The sequence below is a fragment of the Trachypithecus francoisi genome, unplaced genomic scaffold (genome assembly GCF_009764315.1).
Source record: "Trachypithecus francoisi isolate TF-2019V2 unplaced genomic scaffold, Tfra_2.0 Lachesis_group1, whole genome shotgun sequence".
NCBI classification, from domain to species: domain Eukaryota; kingdom Metazoa; phylum Chordata; class Mammalia; order Primates; family Cercopithecidae; genus Trachypithecus; species Trachypithecus francoisi.
This window is the reverse complement of record NW_022681454.1, coordinates 115,713,077-115,737,155: the sequence shown is the minus strand read 5'-3', so window position 1 is coordinate 115,737,155 and position 24,079 is coordinate 115,713,077. Positions and strand designations below refer to the sequence as shown.

The following is a 24,079-nucleotide window of genomic DNA, read 5'->3' as shown; positions in this document are numbered from 1 at the left end:
CCTTGGACATTGGTTCTCCTGATTCTCTGGCTTTCAGACATGGAGCAGGGCCCCTTGGTTCTCAGACCTTTGGACTTGGACTGGAACTACACCATTGGCTTTCCTGGGCTTACTGTCTGCAGACAGCAGATGGTGGGACTTCTCAGCCTCCATAATCATGTGAGCCAGTCCCTCATAATATATTTATTTCTATATGTCTCTCTCTATATATCCTGTTGATTCTCTCTATGGAGAACCCTGACTTAGTAATATGACATGACTGTAATTGGCAGTTTTTTAAATTTTTAAATTGGTGGCAGTATGAAGGTTGAATCTTTCCTATAGATAAGAAATTGTACCTAGGATTAAACTGTGCCATAGCAAGTATAGTGACTGCTTACATTACCCTCAGTTTGAAGGCTTTTAAGGAGTGGATAAATGGAACACCAAGAAGTTGCATACTTGCTAACAAAACATAAAAAAAGACATCAAAAGAAAATCAATGTGACTTTACTCTGATAAATTCTTTTGTAAATTCACACCATTTTATATAAGTGAAATGATTGTTTTAGTAGTTCCTTTTGAAATGAACTGGCTTATTAGCAGTTGCAAGGGATAGTTTTTAGGGGGCTTAACCTGAACGTTTCAGGATGTAAAGAGCTGCAAATACTGAGTCCATAAGTGGCATGGGAGTACATTTGGAGACTTCAGCCTGTGAGCTAAGAATATTTTTTACATTTTAAAATGATTGGGGAAAAAAAAAAGACTTTCATGACATGAAAGTTATATGCAATCTGGATTTCTATGTTGACAAAGTTTTACTGGAAAACAGCCATGCTCATTCATTTACATATTGTTTATGGCTGCTTTCACATTACAAAGGCAGAGCTGAGTAGTTGTTACAGAAATATTATGATCCACAAAGCCAAAATTATTTTCTATCTTTATAGAAAGTTTGCCAACTCCTTTCCTAAGGAGCTGTGCTTTAGACCCTGCTGGAGTTTAACTCTTTGGATCTCTCCTGTGATAGATAACATTTCATGATCAGTGAAATTCCAAGTATCCGTGACTTAACCCATAGTAATCCATGTTGGGGGGAGGGTGACGCACAGTTCATGAATGCAAAGAGAAGTCCAATCATATAAACTTAAAAATCAGTTTATCTTAAAATTTTTTTGGATGAGAAGAAATTGATTTCACATGAAAATAGAACATTGTGAAGGTAAGTATTTTAAACATTACAACTCGGCTGAATTATTTACAAAGTTATAATGAGCTTATATCTGAATGAAAACGTCTATAAAAATAAATAGGCACCCTAGATGTAAAAATTTTACATGAAATAAAATGATTAATATATGTGTATCGATCTGTATTTGGAGTGTTGAATCAACATAAAAATAAATGGTCAGTTTCTAGTTTGTGTAGCAGTACATGAGTCAGGAGGTTTCAACTGGACAGTACTTAAAAGAGGCAAAACTGGACATATCTATTTGATGTCTACAACTCAACTGAGTTGAAAAGACAAATCTCTGAAACTGCTGTTAAACACAAAAATTCGTTTAAATGTTTCAAATAATACATTTCCAACTCACATCTTAACCAAATAGAAAAAAAAAAAACTACACAAACTTTCTGACAGGTATTAAAAAACTAGTATTTTCTAGTATTTTACAGTGTTAAAAAAAGCAGTAAAAACTTTGGTATTTCAAATACAGGTTTACAAACTTTATTTACAAACCCTCCATACCAAAAAATTATGTTAAAAATAAGTTTTCTTAAACGATAAAATTAATTTGGCATTCAAGTATTTCTAACTTATGAGAATATAAAGTAATGATCACTCACTATTATAGTTAAGGCTAGTAAAAACTATAGGTAGAAGATAAAATTGGGCCACGACTTGGTAACTGGTTAAACTTTTAGTTAGACTTTTATAAGCAATTATTTTGTTTATCTAACAGTATTCACATTAAATTATTTACAACATTTTAGAATGTTTTAACACGATTTACGTAATCAGTCAAGTGGCTACATTTACTAGTTTACTGAATTATATTTATGAGGTTTATCCATTTAGGAATGTAAGGAAAACTTTCGTTCTGTTTCTCAGTTATCTGGAGTGAACATAAAACTATTCTAAACCACAATTAGTTTACCAGCATAGTACAAAATAAAATGACAACTAATGAAATAAGGCAATTAAAGTAACTTATTTTTACTCGTAAGGTTACCATAATAATAAAAATTCCTTTAATTTTTCAAAGCCCGGGTAAAATTACTATTTGTTCAAAGTAGATAAAAGGGAAGGATGCTTCAATTAAACATTTTATTAAAATTAAACTCTATATGAAAGGTAGAAATTTAATCTGGAAACCTAGATAGATTTTCAAATTCAGATAAAATGGGTTGACAACCTATAAGCAGGTAATATTACAGCAAAGAAAATGTAGGCAATGACAGTGACATACCCAGTGGGGGCCCTACATTAATTCCTAACACTGGTGGTTAGCAGCCCAAAGTAAACCAAACCAAAATAAAGATCTTTCATATTTCACACAAAATTAGAAAAAAGAGTAACAAGATAAATAAATATACTAAAGTTTAAGTATTTTAACTTTTTAATTTACATGGCTAAAGTAGTATTTATGAATACCTATAATAGTCAAAGGCCTAATTTAGGTAGATACTCTGAAGACAAAAGTTCTAGGAGCAAAATTAAATTTCATCTGATCTTGAAAATTTACAAACTGTTAATCATATAAGGCTTTTCTTTCCCCAAATGCTATCAAATTCACAAGTCATTTTTTTAAAGACACTTAAAGGGATCATATGCAGTGACTATCATAGAAGTCAAAAACAAATGGGTGAAGCCCTTTTCTGGTTACCCATTAGAAAGTGCTTCTTCATAAAGCAATTCTTTGACAAAAAAGTACCAGGCTATGTATCACCTGGTACTTTTCAATTAGCATAGTTTATAATCTCCATACATGAGTACTGGTTAGTTTAATGCTTCCCAGTCTACTGGCCACAAAATAGGGGGACAAATTTAATTTTTATTCAACTGTAGCATGTAACAAATGAATTATTATATCTCCCTGATTTTCTATTTTTGCAGCATGCCAAGACTATTCAAAGGGAATTTCTTAAATACCTAATAAACTGATCATAAAATTAGATATGTGTATACACATATACACGTACATATGTATAGTGATTAACAACTTTAAAAATGCCACGGGCTTTAATTTTATGTATCACTAGGTTTGGTCAGTAGGTTCCTATTATATTTAAATGGCCTCTGAGAAGTAAAAGTTGGTCAATTTTACCAGTTATCTATTAGAATGTATGCTAGGTTTATATCTTTGTTCAGAAGGGCAGCTTGAACCAAGATTATTTTGTAACACAGGTCCTAGTCCTTTTTCACTCTAAGATAGTGAATTATTACAAAAGCCACTGCTCTCTGGAAAAGCGAGCTTGGGCCTCTGATGGTATTTCAATCTATATGTATCTGTCATGCAGCTATCAACTGAAAAATAGGTGGTTAAGGAAACTGTCTCATTTGGACAGGCAGAAATAGAGTCTAGTTCTGGTTGGCAAAATCCATCAACGGCACCTGAGTTTGCCTGAAAATCATTAGTTGGGGACTTGGACGGGCAGTTTGGTGTGTTGCCAAAACACTCTCTCAGTTGAAATGTTTCTTTATGTCTTTCATCATTCACATGTGTACTCATTTCTAAACTTGGTTCTGAAGCTGTACTTAAACTGTGCTTCGGAAGATGAGAGGTAGCTTTAAACACCTCTGTAAGTTTGACATCAGGTGGAGATTCGCTTTTCTCTGACTGTGGCACAGTGGTTATAGCATATTTCTTTGGTGGCAAAGGGGGTGGTGGATTCTGGCAAAAAAGTTTTGGCATCTGACACCCATCAGATCTACCGGCTGACTGAATTATACATTCTGTGGATACAGAGTTCTCAAAGTAACATTGATCCATGATATTTTGCTGCAGGATTAGAGGAGCAGTTGCTGGCTTTAACCCAACAGTTCTTAGGTGTGAAGACCATAATGAAGATGGTTCATTACTGTTCACTCTCTTCCCAAAAGCAGAGTTATCAACGCAAAACGGCAAACCTGTTCTCTCAGAATTTTCTATATTAAGCCACTCAGAAAATTTGCATTCATTTTGTTTTTCAAGTTTCTGTTCATCTGACTGGTGCACATATTCTCTTGCATTATGGTCCTTGGGTATTTGTAGACTGGATGAAGGAAATAACTTTCCATTGTTTTCATGTACATGTGATCTGAAATATGAAAATAAAAACAAAGCTAGAACATCCTATGCAAATATGTGAAACTAGGGGAAAAAAACATTTTGTAGTTTGATTTTCCCAAAATACAGTTTATATTATTTTTACAACAAAACCACAAAAATGGAAAGACGTTTGCAACCATTAACATTTTCAACTCTCTCCAAATCCAAACTCTTTATGTCAGAATATGTGTTTACCAGAAACAGCCATCATTACCAGAATCCCATTTCTAATAATTAGAAATATAATTTTAAAAACTCACTTCAACTTAAAACACTAAAATTACATTTATTTGTAGCAATATATAGAATTTGAGGAAAGTATTAACAGTCAAACAGTACCCTAAAACATCTCCCCACCAACATTCCGAACTTTAAAGGCAACAGAGGTAGAAGTACTTAAATTTTGATATGTAGTAGTATAGTATATTACTTTATTTTGCTATGGTGAGGGTCTTGCTATGTTGCCTAGGATGGCTTTAAACTGGCCTCAAGTGATCCTGCTGCCTCAGCCTCCTCAGTAGCTAGGATTACAGACATGTACCACCATATCACACCTGGCCGTATACTAGTTTAAAATACTTTAATCAAGATTACCTTTAGGTAATGGTTATTTTCTAAGGTGAGGGTTAATGATACTATAAACTAAGCTTCAAATTTACTCTTGGAAAATATCACCTACCTCATAAGAATGCTGTGAGGATTGAAAGAAATAATCAGATACTGTACCTGGTACTTTGTAAGCTCTCTATCCTTAGATCCACATTCTATTAACGATTTCCAATAAGAAAGGCATCTTAATACTGTAGACCCATTGCTTTCAAAGTAATAATATGTATTTATGCCCTTCTGATAAATAATGTGCCTATAATGTATTTAGAGAAAAAAATTATGGTTACCTTTTTATCAAATTATTTTTTATTTGTAAATGTGATTCTGGGTGGAATTCGTGAGATTTATAGTCTGCTTCCAAATTCCTGAGTTCTTTTCTAAAGCCTAGGGTTGGGTGGGGTGGGGAGAAGAGATGAGGAAAACAAAATTATTTAAATTATCTTACAGAATTTATTTCATTTATACTTTTCTATATTTACATAAAGCTTTCTATAAACAGGTAATCTCTTCCAATTAAAAAAAATGAATTCTTGAAGACTCAATTCAAAATAAGTTCTTTTTTTAATGCTTTATGCAAAATTTCTTCAGTTTATTATCACTTGAGGGTGTCATGCGTGACAGAACAGTGCTATTCCTGCTGGGTCATGCAGATCGGTGTATGTGTTTCCCCTGTTACTTGAGACAACATCTTTACTGACCAAGTGTTAACAGTGAAAAAACCCTGCATTTGAACATTGTTGGCTTGAGTTGAAGTTTGGACTCACTAATTATGGGTAGGTAAACAAGCCTCTTAACTTCTTAAAATTTCAGTTCCCTCACTTATATAATGTGATAATGATAATCCATTTTACCTACCTCATGGGAATATTAGGAATTTAAACTTAATTAAAATTGGTAGGAGGTTATTATGACAGCATATAAAATATACCACTACTAATTAGCTACCATTTATTGACTGCTTACTCAAGTTGTGAGAATGAATATTTCATTTAATCTTTACAATAACCTTAATAAGAAATGACTATCAACTTGATGTTACAGATGAGAAAACAGTGGCTTAGAAATGTTAAGTATATGTATCTATATACTACAGAATTAGATCTTTATGACTCAAAAGTCAGTGCTCTTAACTATCATGATGCCATAATGCTTCCTAATAATTGATACTTAACTTCTCCCCTGGTTCTGACATTTAATAGGCACCAAATAGTTTTTGAATTTAATTTTAATGAAGTCTTATGAAAAAAGTTATACTAATAAGTTACAGTGTGACTTTTGTTACTTCCAAGTGTGTTTATACTTCCAAGCCTGCTACATGGTAAGATTTCATATACCAAATTAACCATTTTCTCTCTGTAATTATAGCTAGCTCTTGATTAGTGCCTAAAGGTCAATGTAGCACCAAATAAAATACAGCAGATCTATTTCCCTCTGAACGATTCTAGAAGAATTCACTGGAGAGTCTTTAACAATATTAATGTTCAGAGTAAAACATTATCTACATTTGGATTTCTCTCTACAAAACATGACCTTAACCAGCTATTGCCCTCTAATCTTTAATATAATTAAATGAAATTAATGTCCAGACTACAGATAAAGTAGGCCCAACTGAACAAACAAAACCCTGAAAACTAAAAATTATTTTAAAAGGTAGAGATGAAGAAAAGGAAATTAAGACATTTGGATTTGTACAGGAGTTTACCTGAGACCATCTCAGTTTTTGATTCCCCCTTATGGGACAGCAGGTGCTTTATATCTGAGAACCTGAAGGTCTACAGGGAGCTTTTTCCTTTACTAAGGCACAAGAGGCCTGGGGCACCAATATACTGATAGAAAAGTCACAACCACCAATGTATCAACAAAGCACAAAAGTATCTTTAATTACTTTGTGAACATCATCACCCGCTTACGTAGAAATGAGAAGTAGAAAACTGTATAAAATTATTTTAGTCATGTACCACCACAATGATGATAGCTACAGTTTATGGAATACCCAATATGTACCAAGTCTTAAGATTATTCTAGTTCAGCAATTCTCGAAGTGTGGCCTTGGACCCCTGGAGGTCCCCGAGACCCTTTCAGGGGGTCTATGAAGTCAAACTATTTTCATGATAATATTAAGATGTTACTTTTCTTTTTGACTGTGTTGCCATTTACACTGATGGTGCAAAAACAATAATGGATAAAACTGTTAGCATAATTCAAGGCAGTAACACTAAACTGTACTAACCGTATTCTTCACTGCCATATACTGTGTTTTGTTTTTTTTAAGCCAGTTTTACTCAAAGAATTCTTGATAAAACAGTAACAATTATTTTATTAATTTATTTCATTTGCACATCTTTTTATTATTCTATATGAGGAAATGGGAACTATGCATAAAGCACTTTTGCTGTGGTAATACCAAGCATGACAGCAGTTTCAAGAAAAAGCATTTATAAGATTGTCTGAGCTCTCAGCTGAATTTAGCTGGTTTTTCACAGAACACCATTTTTACCTGAAAAGATATCAAACTTTGGTTATTCAGACTTGGGTACTGGAAGACCTTTTCTTAAAAATAAGTGAACCTGTCAATTCATGGAAAACAACTGGCAATATTTATTACCAATGATAAAATTCAGGCTTTGAAAAGAAAGTAAGAATTTTGGAAAACTTATATCCACCATGAGTTTCGCAACTTCCCAATACTTACAAAGACTTTCTGCTAGTATCTATGGTGATACTAACAAAAATAGTTTTTAGAAAGATATTAGTGAAATGTATCAACACTTGGAAGCCCTGCATAACTTAGCAAACCAGTTTTTTTTTGTTTTTTTAGGTTTTTTTGAGACAGAGTTTTGCTCTTGTTGCCCAGGTTGTAGTGCAATGGTGCGATCTCGGCTCACTGCAACCTCCGCCTCCCAGGCTCAAGCAACAGTCCTGCCTCAGCCTCCTGGGTAGCTGGGATTTCAGGCATGCGCCACCACGCCCGGCTAATTTTTGGTATTTTTAGTAGAGACAGGGTTTCTCCAAATTGGTCAGGCTGGTCTCGAACTCCAAACCTCAGGTGATCCGCCTGCGTCGACCTCCCAAAGGGCTGGGATTACAGGTGTCAGCCACCATGCCCAGCCGCAAACCAGTATTTTTTAAATGACCATACATGGATGTTACAAAATCATGCATGAGTAAAATATCCATTCAAAGTGTGAGATAAACTAATGTATTTTAATGTAATGGAGGATGAAAAGTTAAACACTTTGGTTTCAGATTTCACACTGCATTAAAGAAACTACTACTTGGTGTAGTGTCAAAGAAGAATATCCACAATTTTTAGGAAAAGCTATTACAATATTCCCATTTCCAGCTGTATTATCTGTGTGTAAATGGGCTTTCTTCACACATGAAAACATCACAACAGTCTGAATGCCAAAACAAGAATCCAGCCATCTTATATGAAGCCAGGCATTAACTGAGATTTGAAAGCATAAAACAATGCCATTCATCTCACTAAATTTTTGTTTTCAATAGTTAATTTTCATTTAAAAATGTTATTTGTGTTAGCATGTACTGGGTTTATTATTTCTTTAAATGAATAAATATTTTGAAGTTTCAATTTTAGTGCCTCATTTAGCAAATGCTGATAGACATAACCTATAGAAACAAAAGCTCTTTTAGGTCATAAATCCTTTTCTAAGATTATAAAGATATCTGAGGCCCAAAAGTTTGAAAACTACTGTTCTAGTTGGTAACAGTTGTCTTTTAAAACATCAGTCACAACTGTTCTGTGAAACAATTCCCCTTTTCACACTTGAGGAAACTTAGGCTCAGGGAAGTTAAGTGACCTAACCAATATTCTATATATCTGGTAAGTAGGAGCATTTAAACCAATCCAGGGTTCACTCTAAAGCTAGTGCTCGTGCCACTGCACTATGCCATTAATATACAAAGTCATTATACTAAATCTCCTTCTGATGAAACTAGGCCACTAGTGTGAACATCAAATAACATGCTGATGCCCATAGAAGACAGCAAAATATATGGCATTAGCATGAACTGTCAATTAATTGTCTACACTTCTGTTACATTTCTAGTAAGTTTTTCTGCATTCTCCTGTATTTTTAGTTGACATTTTCATCATGTTCATTCATCTCATTTTCCTCTCATTCTCCTGCTTCTACTTTACCGTACACCAAATCTATGAAAGCTGCAAAGAAAACAAATCAAAGTTATTAAAGCAGTAATTTTATTTTTTAAACAATAAGTGTTATTTATCTTAGATTTTTTTTGGTATTGCCCTATAAGGGGAAAAGAATCTATATTTGATTATGATCAAGCTCTGCAAGTTAAATCTTGGAAGCAATTTCCAAGAAAGAGTCATTTAATATACATGAGAATTTAATACCCTCTATGCCAATATTGCTCATATAGTAAATAATAAAAACTTAAGATGGTAGAATGAGAGGAACTATAAGTCTGGCATTGATTTAAGATTTAACACTTTTACTTCCACTAAACTGCAGTAAGTGCTCTGATTATATATGTGCCTTAAAAAAAAAAAAATTTCCCCAGAAGTTGGCACAGTATCTAGCACACAAAAGACATTCAAATGAAGGTCTGCAGAATAAACAATTGCCTCAAAAACACACTGTTTTACTTTTTTTAAAGTCACCTCCATCCTGCCCATCATGTTCCCAACTCAGTGGTGCAGGAAAAGTTAAGTATGAATTGAGAAAATCTTATCTTTCCCTTTCACTTATCTCAAGTCTATAAGTGCTATACTCATAACACTTTTAAAAAGCAGTAAAATTTATCCCAGAGTCTCTCTAGAAAGAATACATTATTTTTCACGTTTAAGAAAATCACTGTAGGTAAGCCTGACACACTGCCTGAGGCTCGAAAACTCTGCCAGTCTTTTCAACAGCTATTTTATGATTTAAAAAAGATGTGACAAGAAATAAGATGTCAAAAAGAACCTCAATAATTTGTCAATGTTTAAAGCTTAATTTTTGAGTTGTAATTGTAATTTGCTACCCAGTGTGATTTTTAACTTCATACTATTAGCCAATTCATAATTTATTTGCCAATTCATAATTTCAAGTTTAATGTTCACAAAACAAGAAACAAGTTTATTTAGTTCTTAAGTAATTCTTTACTTTTATAAATTATTCACACAATGGGCAGCAGGAGGCAGCAGAGGTTTTATTAGCATGTTTGAAATTTTAATATCACTGTGGCAGGCATTCAACAAAGTGGTTTGACTTCAGAATTCCAACTAACTTAAAAATAGATATGTTATTTTTCTCTTCTGCTGACATAGACATCCATGTGTCTTTGTGAGGAATTTTGGCTCCAGGTTATTCACAAATCTAAGACAGTTCAATTTTAACACTTTGACACAGAAAAAAAAACCCTCAGTATCAAGGCAAGAAATTTTAATAATGCCCATTTTGATTCTGTATACATAAAAAAACCCAAAGCAGAGTATTCAAGAAATCAAAATACATATTTCATTTGAAAAAAAATGACCTACATTTAAAATAGACATATATATATATATATATATATATATAGCAATAAAACCAAACTGCTGGCATAGACAATGTAATCTTCACTCTTGTATGAGATTTCAGAATATAATGATAATACTACATTTACAAACCCTAAACATTCAACAGCAATAATCAAATCAATGACTGAATTTACAATAAAAATATATTTGAAATAAATTTGAATATTTTAGAAAAATCAGAAAACTTTAACTAGATAAATATTTATGGCCAAATTTACCACATACTAAAAGGAGTAGAGAAATACTTTAATATGTAGTAATAATCTATACTATCTGAAACCTAAATTTGGGGATTTTACAAAATAAATAAGCAGGAATCAATACCTGCTTTTCGCACTGGGATTATAATTTAAAGGAAGAGCAAATATTGCTATTTTGCTACAAAGTAAATTTCAACCCCAGAAGTTTAGTTTCAAAAAAGTACATAGGTAGCCATTTGGTGGTCCTGCGTAGGCCACAGCAAGAGAATAGATTATGTGTTACCAGTTTGTGAATTCTTAGAGAAAAAATGTTTAATATGCATAGAAAAAAAATTGGCTGACAAAAGTACTTCTTTCTCTAAATACACTTTCTAATGTATTTATCTTAAATGAACAAACTCTGTAGTTTGCCAAAAACCTCTTAGAGAAATGTACAAATACTTCTGACAAAATTTTTTATTGACTTAATTCTAGGATGTAACAACATTAAGGACAGTATATTTCACTTAAGAAGGGAGAGGTACAGACTATTTGTACAAGAAGAAATAAGGGGCTTAACAGATTTTTTAAACCACTAATTAACTTCTTTCACTCTTATTTGTTAAGTCCCAGATCATGACTTTCAGCATTAACTAATCCCGACTTCTAGGATCAACTGAGATTAAGCCAAGTATTGCAGACTCCGGAAGCAATTGGCAAAAGTTGTTGAATTGTTTTGTGATCTGTTACATATGATCTGTAAATATCCTAACCTACTATGTACTTATCTCAGTAGATAACCACACCTCATAGAAAAAAGAAAGTCCCTTAGGTATAAACACTTCAACTGTTCTACCTAACACAAATACACACTAATCAATATCTGCTCTCAACTTTCTCTCCTTCATCACAGAAAAGCTACCATCCTTTTCATTCAAATCCTGTCTCTACCTTGTTTCCTTCTCACTCCATACCTCAAGGGTCTTACTCCATCAATTACTGTTCTGTTCTATTCTTTATGCCTTTCTCTCCCTGTACATCATTAGTTCCTTATCTTCTGCAATATAAATACCAAGCATGTCCACTTGAAAACAAACAAAATGCAAACTAAGCACTTAGTTTCATTTTCTCCTCCAGGTATGCTATTCACAGCAAAGGTTTGGAAAGACAGACAAAAATTCATTTCTTTACTTCTCTTGCTTCCTGTTATAAAAACATAAGGTCATAGAGATTTTCATGGTCAAAACACATTGTTCTAAGAATTTTGCAATAGGTGTCCTCAGTTAATATGAAAAAGTATGTAATACACTTAAAGGGTTTTCTTTTTATTGTGGTAAAATATACATAACAAAATTTATCATTTGAACTATTTTTAAGTGTACAGTTCAGTGGTATTAAGTGCATCTACATTGCTGTGCAACCATTAGTCTACTGTAATCTTTTAACTTTTTACTTGGAAATAAATTTTCGAAATTCAGAAAAGTTGAAAGATTTAAAAAGTATAAAACATACTTTTTATCAGAAGAAATCATTTTTGTAAGAAGAAATCATTTCTTCTGTCCTGAATGTAATTTAAGGCGTGTGAAATCCCTCCACTACAATTCGATTTTAAAAAGGGGGCTAAAACATTCCAAATGGCATTGTGGCAATTTAAACAATGTTCCCAAATGTAACAGATTTAGGCAGTGTAGGGATGGATTTTTGCAGCAGAATTCATCATGACATAGGCAGACAAGCCTATAGAATATCTCTATTAATGGGAAAAAATGCAGAAATAACAGCAACATTATTATAGATTTTGGTCCTCTACCATTAAATATACTTACATAGACTAATATTAAAAATTGACAAAATGCCAAGAAAATATGAAAATAAGAAATTTCTAAGGCTCTTTGAATTTTAAGTCTTTTAGCTATTGATATAAAATGATTCTACAGTTCAGTAATGTAAGTGTGCCCCCATTTTATAAGTAAGAAATAGGAATGACCAAGAAAATCATATATAGTCACAAAATTATAACAAATTGTCCCTTGTGGGGGGAAAAAACCATGCACAGCAAGTTTTTAATTTGGGGAAAAAATTCCTGTATCACTTTTCCACATACTCTCAGTCCCAGACTGGGGGAAGGGAATACGTAATACCACAAGCTACAACACAAACAGATGTTCTCAAGTCAAAGACTGGCTTAGAGAACCATGGTAGGCTTTGAAGTAGAAAGTTTATGAAATCAGAAATAACTTTAGTATAATTGATTTAGTTAAAGAATGGGTTACACAAAAACACAATACAATACCTATTAAAACAGAAAATAACAAGTGCTAGTGAGGATATGGAGAGACTGGAGTCCTTATGCACTGCTGGTGGGAATGTAAAATGGTGCAGCTGCTATAAAAATAGTACAGCAGTTCTTGAAAACATTAAACATATACCACAGGACCCAGCAACTACACTTTTGGGTATATATTCAAAAGACTTCAAAGTAGGAACTCAAACAGACATTTGCACACTAATATTCATTGCAGCATTATTCACAATACCCAAAGGATAATAACAACCCACATATCCACTTACAGATGAATGCATAAACAACATGTGATATAGAATACAATGGAATGTTACTCAGTCTAAAAAGGAATGAGATTCTGATACATCTACAACATGGATGAAGCTTGAAGTCATCATGCTAAGTGAAATAACCCACACACACAAGAGGAGAAAGAAATATCATATGGTTCCACCTATATGAGATACCTAAAATAGTCCAATCCACAGAGACAAAAAGTAGAATGGTGATTGCCAAGGGCTGGAAGGAGGGGAGAATGAGGAGCTGTTTAATGGGTAGAGAACTTGAGTTTGAGAAGATAAAAAAGTTCTGGAGATGGACGGTAGTAATCGTTGCACAACAATGTGAATATACTTAATGCCACTGAACTGTACACTTAAAAATAATTAGAATGGTAAATTTAGTTATACACGTTATCACAAAAAAAGCATTTTTAAGTACATCACACACACACTTTCATATTAAATGAGGAAAACTCCTGCAAAGTTCTTATAGCAATGTACTTCTGACCATCAAAATCTCTACAATCTTGTGTTTTTATAACTATCAGGAAGCAAGCATCATTTTGTAACAAGTACTGAACTTGCAGTTATTGTTCAATCTCACTGACTTTTGCTATGATTTCTGGCCAACCCTTTACTGTTTCCTGTAATACTTGGTTACCAAACTTATCAGATTTTATCAGGCAAGACATTCTAATATGGGAAAGGAAGGTTATTTCCTTAATATAAGTGTTTCCTTCTGATAATATACCATTTGATGAAAACAAAATAATTTAACATTTAATCACATTCTTTGTCTGCAAACTGAAAAATAATCCCCACAAAAGCCTTAAGGATAATAAAGACTAAAAAACATTAAAATTTGCTGTTCATTGCTCTTTTATATTGTGAAAAATTATATCCCTTCTACTCCTCTGAATTATAAAATTTGAAAACATTGTCTTTGATCGCAACATAGTAATTCCTTTGCTAATCATCTTCCTTGACTTCTCTACCCCAAATTCTTCAGGTATATACTCCCAGTAGCAACCCTGAATCCTGTATACATTCAAATTTCTAACTTTCTTTGCTTCTGGGCTGTTATGTGTTGCTAACAAATCGCCTATAATAATCCCACGCCATTGCATAGTTATTGTTGCCAAACGGAACTTTTCCAGAAGGCTGTTTATCAATCTTTCTATCTGTTTTTAACTACTGTGACAGTCATTAGAGTTGTACACACATACTTCCATTCAATTCCAAGCACCTGTAAAATTGCAGTTTTCTACCTTCTCTGAAATCAGGCCTGGTTAGAACACTAGCTCTGGTCAATGATACAGAAGTGGAAGTGCATGTGTCACTTCAGGTTTGAAGTTTTAAGAGTTGGCAGGTGATTCTCCACAATATATCCTCCTTTATCTCCTCCTCACCCATATCCCCTTAGCCTGGGATCCTGAGTGACTCCTAAGAAGAGACTACACTGACCACCTCTGGACTTGTATTGTGAGCAAGAAACAAACTTGAGTTAACACCTTGAGATTTTGAAGATACTACCACTGCATAATCTAAAACCTACCTATCCTGATAAGAGTTTCCCCTTTTCTCATAGCTTTTCCCATCGCTTAAAAGCCTTCAAGTATGAATGCTCTCAACTTCCCTCATCATTACTCATAAACTTACCAGTAACAGGACCATTCTTATCTTCTTTTCTCTTACCTCAATGGACCATTCTCTTTTTATGCCTATTTCTCATAGGCATAAAAGGTAGTGGGTAAAGTCAGAAAGACCAACAGTCTACAGACAGTTTCTAAGCTATCAGAACATGACATTTTTCTTTGCAAATATAGAAATATACCTTCTGTTAAGTAAAAGTAAAGTGTTAACAAGCCACCATAGACAGATACTCCTGCCTATTTGAGTCTCAAATAACAGTTTTAAGGGCAAGTATGAAAAGCAACGTGTTCAAGGGTCCCTAATGTGGACGCTTAAAATGCAAACTGCTACTAAAAAAAAAAAATTGAAAGACTTCATCATCTAAATCAAAAAATAATAATAATGCTATCTTTAATATCAGAGACATATCCAAACAGCACATTTAAAAAGGCTGCAAACTTAAAAAGCAATAGTTATCCAATCAAATAAAAAGTAAGATACAAAACCATTATTAACACTTTGTGAAGCCAATGTGGAAAGTATAGCATGCTTTCTTTTGTATAACAATATATATACAAAGAAGAATGCCGATTTCCTTCTTTCCACATGTACTGGATTAAAACATAATTTAAAACATATATTAATAAAATTTGTTTATTGATATTTTAGGGTTATTTAAACATAATGTTCATAGTCATTTTTATAGTCATATAGGGTTTTCTCTTAGGTACATCATAATAGCAAACAATAAATTATAATTTATTTTTTATAGCAACTATTATATTCAAATAAGCTTTTTACCTTCTAAGTGATTTTGGCTCTGAAGGGAGGTACAGTCCCCATGTTCTTTATTTAGGTTGCTTGTCTTAATCTGGTCACTAGAAAATAAAATACACACTAAACACATCAGTTATTATGGACTGCCTTTGTTTATTCTAAAAAAAGAAAAAAAAATTTGTTAAAACATTTATTACATGCCATGTGTTGTTCTAGGCCTTAATGTACATTATTTAATGCTTAAAAGTAGTTATCTTTATTTTACAAGAGAAGATAAAGACTGTAAAAGTCAAATGAATTTGCCCAATAATTAAAATCTAAGTCTATCTGGTTATAAAGTCCTGATCTTTCTACTACCCTAGGCTACTCCATTCCAAGAAGAATTATAAAAAATTACCTTGTTAAGTCTTTTTTTTTTTTTTTTTTTGCCAGGACCTTTTGCTCTTTTGCCCAGGATGCAGTGCAGTGGTACAAACATGGTTCACTGTAGCCTCAACCTCCTGGGCTCAAAAGATCCTCCCACCTCAGCCTCCCAAGTAGCTGGGACCACAGGCATATGCCACCATACCTGGCTAATATTTTAAAACTTTTTCATAGAGATGAGATCTTTCCATGTTGCTCAGGCTGGTCTTGAACTCCTGGGTTCAAGCAATCCTCCTGCCTCAGCCTCCCAAAGTGCTGTGATTACAAGTGTGAGTCACCACACCTGGCCCTTTCCTTAAGTCTTTATTGAAACAAGCATTTTCATAAAACATGAGCAGTTGATTTTTGCAAATCTACCTTTTAATAACAAATGTGGTCAAATATCAGCTAATATCAAACAAACACATGTTAGAAGGATTAAACAGTAATATAATAAATGTATTTAGAATTAATTGAACACAAAGTTATTTGACTGAATTTTTTTATATTTGCTAAGGGAAAATATCTTCCATGAGAATGAGCTGTGACAGTAAAAACTAGCTTCAGTTCTGAGTTACAAATGTTAGACATGAGATTATAAACATTACATAAATTGAAGAATTAAACAACAGGCCAGGCACAATGGCTCAGGCCTTTAATCCCAGCACTTTGTGAGGCCAAGGCAGGTGGATCACCTGAGATTGGGAGTTCGAGAGCAGCCTGGCAAAACCCCGTCTCTAAAAATACAAAAATTAGCCAGCCATGGTGGTGTGTGCCTGTAGTCCCAGCTACTTGGGAAGCAAAGGCAGGAGAATCGCTTGAACCCAGGAGGCGGAGGTTGCAGTGACCCATGATTGCACCACTGCACTCCAGCCTGGGCGACAGAGCGAGACTCCTTCCCCACAAGCCAAAAACGGAAGAATTAAACAACCAACTTAATGACTGAGATGATACCAATTGAAGTCTGTGCTTTAAAACCAGTCAATTGTTGACAGTCACACAACAATGATAATAAACTTCAGTACTTTCCAAATTTTCTAAAAATAAAAAACTGCTATTTTTGGAATCAGGAAATAACTATTAAAAATGGAAATCTAAAATATCAAATAAACTGCAATATCCTAGGTTTCTTTACAGAAACATACTTCTGTTTAGAAGAAACAAACTTTTTAAAGTTCTTTAAAACAGCTCATGCTGTTTCCATCCTATTTAATTGACCCCAAACTTCGACAATTACTTCATGCAATTAATAAGAAAGAACAGTGATGGAAAAATGATTCACTCAACTTTTACATTACCTGAAGCATACTGTTTCTTTAACACCACTGATATCCATTACTGTACCATTTCCATCAATAACAGGTGAGTCCAAATTAGTAGATTCATTACTGATGTGATCACTGCTTTCATATCCAGACTCAGTCCTTTGCATCTGCCAGTTATCACCATGCACTTTACCCTCTACAAGGCCTTTATTTTTGTCTGCTCCTTTTCCATTAGATTCAAGGGAACTTCTGCTTCCTATTTCCTGCTTCATTTCATCTTCATATATGGTCATTAAACCTTTTTGCTTTGGATTCTCTTTTGGCCAATTACTAAAACTTTGATCCTTGCTACATTTAGGCTTGTTACTGATATTTGGTTTATGTCTTGGACTATGCTGTCTTTTTTCACTTTCACTAAAAATACTATCAACATTTAATGTTTCTCTCATAGGTTTCCAACCTCGGTTGCGGCTTTTACTGCTGCTATTACAGCTGTTTCCTCTATCCCTAGAATCTTGGCTGCTGTCTGTATCATATCCAGTGCCACTGTCGCTCTTAGCTTTGCCAGTTATTTTCTCCCCTGGAGCAAGAATCTGGGATTTACTTGAACTTATTATTTGTGCAGAAGCTCGACTCTGCAGTACAACTCGGTCATGTTTATATGATCCTTTTCCTTGACTATGATATAGATGTGGATTCCCATGTTGTCTAAAACCGTTTGGGGCAGGAGGTGATCCAGATTGGAAATGTGAAAGATCTTCATCAATCAAATCTTAAAAAAAAAAATTAAAGATACACATGAATTACTCCTCAGAGTCACCTTGTAGTCACAAGGCAAATACCTGTTAGAGATAAAATGTTAAAAGAGTTTTAGGTAAATAGTAATTGCAAGTACATATCACATACTGCTTTGAGATTAAAAAGTGTTTTTCCAGTCCTTATGTATGCTTAATGAGGGGTATTTATAAAAGAAACTTTAAAAAATGACCTCTAAGGTAGATCAAAATTGAGGCAGTTTTTTAAAAAAAATAAGCACTCTATCTCACTCATAACAAAAATCATAAAAATACTTTCCATTTCTTATATTGGTAAAGATTTAAAAGTTTGTTAAACCAATTGCTGCTGAGAGTGTGAACAAACAGACATCCAATCATTATTGGTCGGAGTGCAGACTAGCTCAGTCTTTTAGGAGGGCAACTGAGCCACATCTGTCAAAATTAAAAGTAAACATATCCTGACCCAGCAATTCCTCTGAAGGAATTTTATACTATGGCTATATGCAAAAATGTACAAAGTTATGTGTGAAAAAAGATGTTGCTGAAGAAAAAATCTTAAATCAGCCTGTAAAGTCTATCACTATCAGTTAAATTATGCTCTGTCCATAAAGAAAAAAGCATAAAACCATAAAGAGACATGCTTATAATGTGGAAATGGAAATACTAAGTAAAGAGAGGGAAAGTCAGGGATTGCCAGAAAAGAAGTCCCTTCACTTATTTATAAACTTCCTTATTACTTGAATGTGCCATGAGTGAATTATATCTATAAGTAAGTTAAAACATCAAAACCCATATACAAGTATCCCAGGTTAGAATTAAATAAGAACCAGGATATTTTGCATATTTAGATTTAGTATAGGTGTATTAAATTACTCATTAATAAAATATACACATATACACAAAGTGCTGTAATCCCAGCACTTTGGGAGCCTGAGGCAAAAGGATTGTTTGAGGCCAGCAGTTCAAGACCAGTCTGAGCAACACAGCAAGACCCCATCTCTATAAATAACTTTTTAAAATTTAGCCAGGTGTGGTGGCATGTGTCTGTAGTCCTAGCTACTCAGGTGGCTAAGATGTGAGGATAGCTTGAACCCAGGAGTTCAAGGCTGTAGAGAGCTATGATTGTGTCACTGCACTCTAGGCTGCACAAGAGTGAACTCTCACCTCTTAAAAATAAAGTTATTAAAAATAACTTTAATATAATTTAATTTCTATGTATAAACTATATACAGAAATTATATATTTATATATACATATACAGAAATATATATAATTTTTATATTTCTATATTATATATATATTTAACTTATATATTTTTTATATTTAACATATACAGAAATTAAAGTTATAAAATTCAGTTTTAAAATAAGATTTTAGCAGCTCCTTTTAAAACCAATAGTACAAGATCTTAACTTACCTCTATGTCGTCCTAAATCTTTTCTTTGTCCCTTCTCTAAATCTTTCCTTTGTGAAGAAAGTAAGTTTTTCTGTTCAATAGCTTTCAGAGCACATTCTCTGGAAATGTCTTTTATCTTTTCCCTTTGATCAATGTGACTTAACTTAGCTGTAAAAGAAATCATTCTTACTATGATACAGATCATTTTTCAAATTGCTCAATAAAAATAAAATTTGATCTATATAAAAATGTTACGATATAATTTTAAAAAGCATAGATATGTAGATATATAGTATACAATGGTATTTTTATGATTAAAAACTAAATGTGATTTTTCTTGACACTGGAGATGCATGTTGTCTTTTAGAACTTCTTGTATAGCCTCTAAAACAAGTATAAAAAGAGAAAGGGATCTGCCATTAAAATAATAAGAGCTAAAGGTAATTGAATGGTCACTATTTGCCAGATGTGTTACTCATTTACTTCTTCAAAGTACAATTACTGTCTCTACTTTGGGTAAGGAAACTGAGGCAGAGAGAAATTAGAAATTTGCCCAAGTTCACAAAGTTTGTAAGTCGAGAACCAGGAATATGAACCCAAGTTGTCTGGTTCCAATGCTTCTATTCTTAAACACACATATACTATTTCTGGGCTTAAAACTAGGTGTCTTTTGAAAAACATAAAATGCCTTGATCTACGAGTATCGATAATCTGTGAAAGGAAAATTTTTAATATTTAATATTTAATAATTTTTTAAAAGCCTTTATTTTAGTTTTTTGTGGATAACTGTTAATTCTCAATGTTACTACCCTTGATTAAATGAGTTACTTTTATGATTACACATTATTTCATTAATATATTTAAAGGCTGATTACAAAATCATCCTGAACATCCACACAAGAGTTACATGTATTTCTAAACTGTAACTGTACACAGTATCATGAGGTCTCATTTTGAACCCAAGTTACAGAACTCGACTTGTGAAAGTTAGTTATAGGATAACAATAACAAGACAGAGTTGAATAAAAATGAGGTTAAGAACAAACTACGGCAACAGTAACTTTGAACTACTGTTGCATTCACTACCAGTAAATTTAATTTTGGCCTTTATGCCAAATTATTAACTCACATTTTTCTGCTTCAAGCTGATTATTAACTCCTTGAAGGAAATGCCACATTGTTGCTTTATTTGGTAACTGTCCAGACTGCCTCAGGCCTACCACAGTCTGAGTGCATGGAGAAACTCAAACAACTCATGGAATCAAACTGGTCAGGTAAAACTACAGCTCTCAGAGAAATGCATAAATCAAAAGACGAATTTTGTTACCTACTTGTTATTATCTCTTCATAGGCAAGGAAAGCTAGGTAAGCATCCTGCGGTAAGTGAAAAAAGGAAGACACTCACTCGGAACTATGTAAAAATGACAATTTAAACACATACCTGGTCCTTTCCCTACAGCTGTGTGGCTATGGCTCCGATTAGATGATGAAATATTATCAGTTTGAAATTTCTGATTTTCTCTCTGCTTTGCCTGATCACCAAATCCATTTTCTTTTAAATTATCTGACTTATGAATTACAGGCTTTTCACATCCTTAAAAAGAGAAACAAAAATGTATCATTCCTTTCCGTACCATGAAAAGAGATGTTTGAATCATTTTTTTCAGATTATTTTTAACTGTAAAAAAAGTTACTTAAAACTTAAGAGGACTGACATCATTTAAGAATTTCGAAATGCTTTATAATGCATTCAAAAAGGATCTAACTGTTTTGGACTTTTCCAGTTTACTACATCACTTAAAACGTACTTCTAGAAAGAGCTACTAGTGAAGCCTCTTCTGTGATTGTGTGACCATAATAGTGGGTAACTCCTGAAAGTGTTTCTGAGGCCACTGATGAGAAAAGGTTCATTCCAAAATACTAACAAAAATTACTAAAATTGCGTCAACTCTACTCAAAGTCAAATTTGAAATTATCCTCAATATTTGTTGTGAGAAGTCAGGGACCCCAAACAGAGGGCCCGGCTGAAGCCATGGCAGAAGAACATAAATTGTGAAGATTTCATGTACATTTATTAGTTCCGCAAATTAATACTTTCATAATTTCTTACACCTGTCTTTACTGCAAACTCTGAACATAAATTGTGAAGATTTCAAGGACACTTATCACTTCCCCAGTCAATATCCTTGTGATTTCCTATGCCTGTCTTTAATCTCTTAATCCTGGTCATCTTCGGAAGCTGAGGAGGATGTATGTTGCCTCAGGACCCTGTGATGATTGCGTTAACTGCACAAATTGTTTGTAGAGCATGTGTGCTTGAACAATATGAAATCTGGGCACCTTCAAAAAAGGAACAGGATAACAGCAATGTTCAGGGAACAAGGGAGATGGCCTTGGACTCTGACTGCCGGTAAGCCAGACAGAACAGAGTCATATTTCTCTTCTTTAAAAAGCAAATAGGAGAAATATTGCTTAATTCTTTTTCTCAGCAAGGCACATCCCTGAGAAAGAGAATGCGCCCTGAGGGTAGGTCTATGAACAGCCCCCTTGGAGGCATCCCTCTTTTATGGTCAAAGTCGAAGGGATGAAATAAGCCCCGGTCTCCTGTAGCGCTCCAATGCTTATTAGGAGGAAGAAATTCCCACCTAATAAATTTTGGTGAGACAGGTTGTCTGCTCTCAAACCCTGTCTCCTGATAAGATGTTATCAATGACAATGCATGTGGAAACTTCATTAGCAATTTTAATTTCGCCCCATCCTGTGGTCCTGTGATCTCACCCTGTCTGCACTTGCTTTGTGATATTCTATTACCTTGTGAAGCATGTGATCTCTGTGACCCACACCCTATTGGTACACTCCCTCCCCTTTCGAAAATCGCTAATAAAAACTTGCTGGTTTTATGACTCAGGGAACATCACAGAACCTGCCGACATGTGATGTCTCCCCCAGACACCCAGCTTTAAAATTTCTCTCTCTTGTACTCTTTCCCTTTATTTCTCAAACCAGCCAAGACGCTTAGGGAATAGAAAAGAACCCATGTTAAATATCGGGGATGGGGTTCCCCCCGATATTCATTTTATATTCAGAGTATTAGTATTCCTAGTTGACTGTGATAACAGAAAAACATGGAGAATTTTTAAAAGAAAGAATTACCCATATTTTCTGCAACAGATTTGTAATGTGACCAGCTGACAACCTGCCTGAGTGCATCGTCAGTAGAAACTGCTGTCCCATCTGGGTTTGCGTAAAACAAAAGCAGTGGCTGAAAGTGGCATCGAATGCATTTGGAGACAACATCTTTCCATCTGGTTCCAATCTTTTAAAAAAACACAATGAATAAAGACAAAACAAAACCTTGTAATCAATGTGTTATATGAAAAGACAGAAACTCTGAGTTATTTTATATTTTTTAAAAATTTACATATGCAGCTGCCAGTAGTTCAAGTATATATCATATTATATAATTAACTGTATTTAGTAACTAGTCTAAATAAAAATCTTTTAAACATTATCATTTACAAATTTGATGGGCAAATAAATTTTAAAAAGCTTTCCAAATATGTGGTTGACTGACATTTGACAAAGACTTCAAGGCAATTCAATGGAGAAATTTAATTAAGAGTCAGCTCAACAAATGGTGTTACAACTGGAAATAAAGAATTTTTACCATGAGAAAAATAACTTTAACCTGACTTCATATAAAACAAACAAAAAAAATTAACTAAGAATAGCTCACACAAAAACTAAAACTTAACCAAAGAAAACAAAAGAGAAAATCTTTGCAAACTTGGGGAAGGGCAGATTTCTTAGCATACCAAACCACGGAAGAAAAATATTTTTAAAATGGACTTAATCTAAATTAATTAATAACTTTTGCTCTTAGAAAGACACCGTTAAGAAATTGAAAAAAAAAAAAGCAACATACAGCTAATAAGGGACTACTGTGCAGAATAAAGAATCCCTACAATGCATTAAGAAGAAGAAAATCCAGTGCGAAATACTGGCAAAAAATCTGGACATTTCACCAAAAGAAAGATGTAAGAATGGTCAACAAGCACAAGAAAAGATACTCAAAATATTACCAACCGCAAGGGAAATGCAAATGAAAACCACAATGAGATAATATTATACATATACTAGAAGGGCTAACATTAAAAAGAATACCAACACAAAGTGCTGCTGAGAATGTGGAACAACAGGAACTCTCGTACACTGCTCTCATAGAATGCAAACTGGTATAACCACTTTGGAAATCAATTTGATAGTTTCTTGTGAAGTTAAACAGACACTTACCACACAACCCAGAAATCCCACTTCTAGGTATTATCTAAGAGCAATGGAAAAAAATATGTTCACAAACAGATTATTCATACTTCAATAGGTAAATGGATAAATCGTTGTACAGCCATAAAACACACAATAAAAATAAAGTGTGAATCCAAACAACATGAATGAATCTTAAAGACATTATGCTAAAGGAAGGGAGGCAGACACAGAGTAGTACATACTATAAGAGACCATTTATATAAAATTGTAGAATGAGTAAAACTAAGCTATAATGAGACCAGCAATTTCCTCGTCCTGGGGTGGTGTGGGGGGTATGACAACAAAGAAGCCTGATAGAATTTTTCTAGGCTG

The 24,079-nt window shown here is 33.7% G+C and overlaps 1 protein-coding gene across 6 annotated transcripts in view; it reads right to left on the bottom strand.

Annotated features, from left to right (window-relative positions):
- Window positions 1-1,121: 1,121 nt before the first annotated feature.
- USP53 (ubiquitin specific peptidase 53) overlaps window positions 1,122-24,079 on the bottom strand; it is an 82,716-nt gene continuing 59,758 nt past the window's right edge. For all 6 annotated transcript variants that reach the window (XM_033215124.1, XM_033215122.1, XM_033215126.1 and 3 more), the window contains 7 exons: window positions 22,595-22,757; window positions 20,883-21,035; window positions 19,463-19,609; window positions 17,303-18,041; window positions 15,627-15,703; window positions 5,189-5,285; window positions 1,122-4,281 (listed from right to left, as the gene is read on the bottom strand). In XM_033215124.1, coding sequence (XP_033071015.1) covers window positions 3,408-4,281; window positions 5,189-5,285; window positions 15,627-15,703; window positions 17,303-18,041; window positions 19,463-19,609; window positions 20,883-21,035; window positions 22,595-22,757 — 2,250 coding nt within the window. In that variant the 3' untranslated portion in view covers window positions 1,122-3,407. The remainder of the gene's footprint in view (window positions 4,282-5,188; window positions 5,286-15,626; window positions 15,704-17,302; window positions 18,042-19,462; window positions 19,610-20,882; window positions 21,036-22,594; window positions 22,758-24,079) is intronic.